Below are 4,974 nucleotides of genomic sequence, written 5' to 3' on the forward strand. Positions count from 1 at the left end.
GATGTTTCCATGATATGCCCAATAATAATTCCAGCACATTATATAGATTCACGTATATTCACTTCAGCTAATGTCTCACAAGATTCAAAGTTATATTTCCATGTCTTACCTTCACAATATTGTCAGCATACTTCATTACCATTGATACAGCAATGCCACTGCACAAAAGAAAATCAGGCAAGCAGATTCTATAAAAGAAGAGTATGAATGGTGACAGAGACAACAGTAGATAATTCTTTACAGGAAAAAATATCTTGTGCAGTTTTTTGCATCACAAAAATACTGCAGCTTTTTAGATTGGTGTGTGTGTGTGTGTGTTAAAGGCTGAAAGCCTGAAACCCCCACCACGATATAGAAGTCACTAACAATCACAAAAGGGATGACTTTGTGAACAAATAAGGGCGTTTGTTACATATAGGCTACTATACTCTGGTTACATCTAATTATAGTTTGTATAATATCTTCCTTTTCTTATTAAAAAAAAAAAAAATTTAAAAATCTTAGTATTGTTTGTATACAATAACACCAATCAAGCTCTTATTTGTGCTTCCCAATCTCCAAATTGAAAGTGAACCATCACTTCATACATTTCTGAGCGGGAAAACAAAGGGCAAACACAGAAGCAGAAAGTATCTTTTCAATCAATCTATAGGCAATTGGATCTTGAAGATAGCTGAATAAAAAAATCTTTTCATAGACATTTCCTAAAAAATTCTTTATCTTGACCCAAATATAATAGCACCAAGCACGTGGAAAATATTTTAAGCCATGAAAACATAACCAAGCACTCTCATAACATGGGCTGAAATACCATGTAGGTCACATTTCTTTAAAATAGTCTCTAATAATAGCTTTCAAATACATGATAATTATCAAAAGCTTTACTAAATCATAAAGGATTCCTCATGCCTGGAAGTGAGGAATTTACTCTAAAGAAATAGCTAGAGCAAGCGAACAAGCTACTGATAAGCTTGATGACGCCAAGGGAGGGAGTAAGATACCTGAGTGCATGGTTGACAATCATGAGAACTGTAATAAACGAGTATCCATGGAAGAATCCCCTGAACAAAGAAACAATAACTTCTAAATTAGTACTTCTTAAACTCATAAGCAGAAAAGAAAGAATATTCTATTACTAAGGCACTAAATAATCTTTTAATAATTAAGTCACAGGGAAAAATGGAGAAGATTCAGGATAGAGCAACTGCAAGAGGAGAATCAGAAACAGAGAGGAGAGCTCAAATTACTTATTCATCACTGCATCAAAATCTTGGACCAGTATAGCACCGGCATTGAAGATCATCCCAAAGACATACAACCAGAAGTTCTGCACATTAATGTTCCTCATAGGACGCTTTTTAATTATGGCCTGCCAAAATGATAAGCAAGTTACTTAAAAAGTTTTCTAGAGTGCTCAATTGAGGAATTGCACTTTTTTAACTCAATGGAGGTCCAACATCCTCAATCAGTCTGTTAGGAAATCCAGTAACTAACCATATTCAACCCCAACATTGATCATGTTACTTTGGATCAGGCTTCAAACACACATGATGTGGTTCTGAAGAACTAGAGTGCAAACTGTGTACTAGAAAGCTCACCTCGGTATATACTCCTGCAAAACCACTCAAGAGTGCCATGACCTGCAAAGAAAGTACCCACCATTAGAATAACAAGTATTTTAAGCTATAATATGGCTTCCTCTTCTTTTATAGTTTTCCTCCCAAAGCTGAATTAAGAGCATAAAAAATTTAGGCAACTCACAATGGCCATCACCCAACCTTGAAAAGGAGTTTGAAGAACATGATCCGAACTGCAAAAACAAAGCCATTTTCTAAGGCACAGCCAATAACTTGAAATTACACAAGCAGAATTTCAAATAAAGATTACAGAATAAAATAGTGGGAAACAATGTTCACTAATCCCTGCTTCTCAAATACATAGCTACTTGCATCAAGATATCTTGTACTCATACAAAGTCATCAAAGATTTCGCGAAAAAAATATCCTTAATTTATTGGTTGACTACATGTCGAATGAAAGGCAAGCAGGAACACACATGTCCATCAGAATGGACCATACATGTGATAATTCAAATAGTATCTCCAAGGTCAACATACCAAAGACAAGTAACTACGTCTGAAACAATCCAAACAGAAGATGTGTGATCAATCTTACTTCGATTTTAGCTGAGCTGTGGTGCACCCAGCACAAAGTAGAATGAAAGCTGCCCATTGAATCTCGCTCAACCTGAAAGATTTAGAACAGAATGTATAATAGAAACTTTGCAAAGTCTTATATGGTTTGGTTTAAACTTTTAATTTGTTTGAACATTAGCTTTTTCTTTAATCAAACTGGAGATAATAGTTGATTTCATTTCCATCCTCAAATACACAGCCCAAGAGCAGTTGTATTAGTGTATTCGCTTATGCTCAAGGACGTTTTCACATACCCAATATGGGCTTGATTTGAAAGGTAGACAAACAAAAAGAAAACAAAGAACTGAGGTTCTTTGATTCCCCTTTCCACTCATGCCAACATTCTTAACTGTACAGATTTTTAGATGAGGTGACATGTGAATGAGTTGTTATGACCATACATGTGATAATTCAAATATTTTATGACAAATGCTTTCGATGATGAGGTGAAAATCCAACTTCAACGATAGTAAGGACTCACTTCTTCTTAAGTATAATTCTGTACAAAACACCGGTACTGATAATATTCAGGTTCTTCAATATCTGATAACCCGGCGCATCGACATATGCAAAGATGTAATACTGCAACAGAAAAACGAAGAATACACATAATCATATTTTGGGAAGCAAGAAGACCAATGGTACTGCAATTTCTAAAAGAGAGGAAAAAAAAAATCACCACAATCAACCTGAAGCAAGTTTTTGACTAGGTATAGTGCTGCAGGAATGGGGAACACAATAACTTCATCCAATGTCGTATTCAACCTAGTTCAACGGTAGGATCCAAGGAAGAACAAGACACTGTTATTCAGCTCATTGATAATACCCAACAAATGAAAAATATAAACTTGGATAAGAATTTGAAGTTACAAATACAATTACATAACCAAGAAACCACAACATGGGGAGTATAGTACTAGTTCAAACTCGATAAAAACATCAAAATTACAACATGAGAAACCTGTTATCTTCTGTAACACCTTCACTTCTCCAGGTTCTTGCCAAGGCTGCAAGTGATAATGCACATTTCAAAGTCTCCACCTAATTCAAGAAAGAGAAATAAAGTGTTTGATTCGTAGAAAACGACATTACATCTATCCGTTTGATTGGGGAGATTTGAACCAACGACCTACCCACAATCCAAATCACGTTTATTAATTAGTAAAATTTGTTTCTTTTTCTTGAGGGTGTAGTATTTGCTTACCATAAAATTTGCAGTGGTAACACTATACTCGTACTTGCCAGCTCTCTTAGACCACACAATAAGTATCGCTTGCGAACTCGTAAGAACAGTCAATGCGATCGTAACAGCGGACCTATAAGCAAACACCAAAACCATATACACATACATGAATTACCATCCCTCTCTCTCCATCTTTATTCTCCGTATTGGAACCAGAATGAAAAACATAAAGGAAAAACTCACACACTTGCGCTTCCACCTGGTGCGCTCAACATCCACATTACCCACTGAATGAGCTTTCCCTCTTGAGCTCTCTATGTCTTCTCCACCAGCATCGCCATCTTTATCCTACACAAATTGACATATACAAACAACCGATTTCACCGTCAATCGGAGATGAGATGGAGATTTCGAATAATTTGTGCTATAAATTAACTAAATTGAAGTAAGAGATTCGAAACGAAGAACCTGATCTTTGATTTTTCTGTACTCCATATTTTGGGCGTCTCAGTTGTCCGATTTGGGAATGTGAGAGACTGAACAATACGAGCGCACAGACTGAGGTTTCCAGTATGGCTGTACAGGACAAAAATTTGATGGGCCGGTATGTGCGTACTGGGCTGAGGTTTCATGGGCCAAGATCTGCAATCTTAATGTCGGCCATAAGGAAAAACAAATTGAAAAGTAGATATGAAAATAACAAGATATAGAAGAAAATTATTTTGCAGCTACACATACACAAAAATGTAACTTTTAATTTTTCTATTTTCGAAAAATATTTTATAAATTTTTTTAAGCAGTATTTTTACAAGAAAAATATTATATATTGGACAAATATCCACATTTCATCTATCAAAGCTGATGTGGTGTGGTCCACCTCACATCAACTTTAGTGGATCAATGGTAAATATTGTCCGATATATAGCATTTTTCTTTTCGAAAAAAAAAAAAAAAATGTGTTCCATTCTTGTTCCAAAAACCCTTTTTATGGCCGCCGGAGAGAAAAAACTAGGATAATTATTCTAGGGGGAGGGAAGAACAATTTTCTTATTCTGAAAAACATAATGGTGAGATTAGTGATGCACAGTTGAATATAGCGGTTACTGTTTTGTCTTATCTCTAGATTTGATTTTTGCGGTAATCTACGAGGTGAAGTTCTGTTTGTTCTTTGGGGTTTCGATTACCTTTAGGTCAATTTATAATGTTTTATTTACACGAAAGTCTCAAAGTAGCAGTCTTAGATCTTCGATCTGTCTTTTATTTTTCTCTTTAATTCATGTTTGAGAGCAAATAATTGACAGATGACGGATGAATTATCAAATATGTAGAAGAATTTGTCATCGATGGTAAAGGAAGCAAAGATGATTGCAATTGTGAATGCGTTTTGTAGTAGAGTTGGAAAAGAGAAGCAATCATTGTGTAATTGGGAAAGTTTTGATAGATCGGGCAGTGAACGGGGATGTGATTTGCCGGGATATGTTGCGAATCTGAAAACTAATTAAGACGGTGGCATTCAAAGAGTTAGATATTAACTTGTTCATCACGTAATTACATATAATTGGGTCTAATTCCACCATCTTCACTTGGCTTGTATAAC

The 4,974-nt window shown here is 35.4% G+C and overlaps 1 protein-coding gene across 2 annotated transcripts in view; it reads right to left on the reverse strand.

The window, feature by feature from the left end:
- Nucleotides 1–3,927, reverse strand: part of LOC132167699 (CMP-sialic acid transporter 4-like) — a 7,488-nt gene extending 3,561 nt beyond the window's left edge. The window contains exons 1-12 of one of the 2 annotated variants that reach the window (XM_059578712.1): nt 3,846–3,927; nt 3,625–3,725; nt 3,399–3,510; nt 3,156–3,235; nt 2,884–2,959; nt 2,676–2,776; nt 2,175–2,246; nt 1,762–1,810; nt 1,599–1,640; nt 1,248–1,369; nt 1,002–1,061; nt 110–158 (exon numbers count right to left, since the gene is read on the reverse strand). In XM_059578712.1, coding sequence (XP_059434695.1) covers nt 110–158; nt 1,002–1,061; nt 1,248–1,369; nt 1,599–1,640; nt 1,762–1,810; nt 2,175–2,246; nt 2,676–2,776; nt 2,884–2,959; nt 3,156–3,235; nt 3,399–3,510; nt 3,625–3,725; nt 3,846–3,872 — 891 coding nt within the window. In that variant the 5' untranslated portion in view covers nt 3,873–3,927. Of the gene's footprint in view, nt 1–45; nt 159–1,001; nt 1,062–1,247; nt 1,370–1,598; nt 1,641–1,761; nt 1,811–2,174; nt 2,247–2,675; nt 2,777–2,883; nt 2,960–3,155; nt 3,236–3,398; nt 3,511–3,620; nt 3,726–3,845 lie in introns of those variants that run through there. The other variant, XM_059578711.1, reaches the window with a different exon arrangement.
- Nucleotides 3,928–4,974: the final 1,047 nt, after the last annotated feature.

Source organism: Corylus avellana, chromosome ca1 (genome assembly GCF_901000735.1).
Source record: "Corylus avellana chromosome ca1, CavTom2PMs-1.0".
In the NCBI taxonomy this organism is placed as follows: domain Eukaryota; kingdom Viridiplantae; phylum Streptophyta; class Magnoliopsida; order Fagales; family Betulaceae; genus Corylus; species Corylus avellana.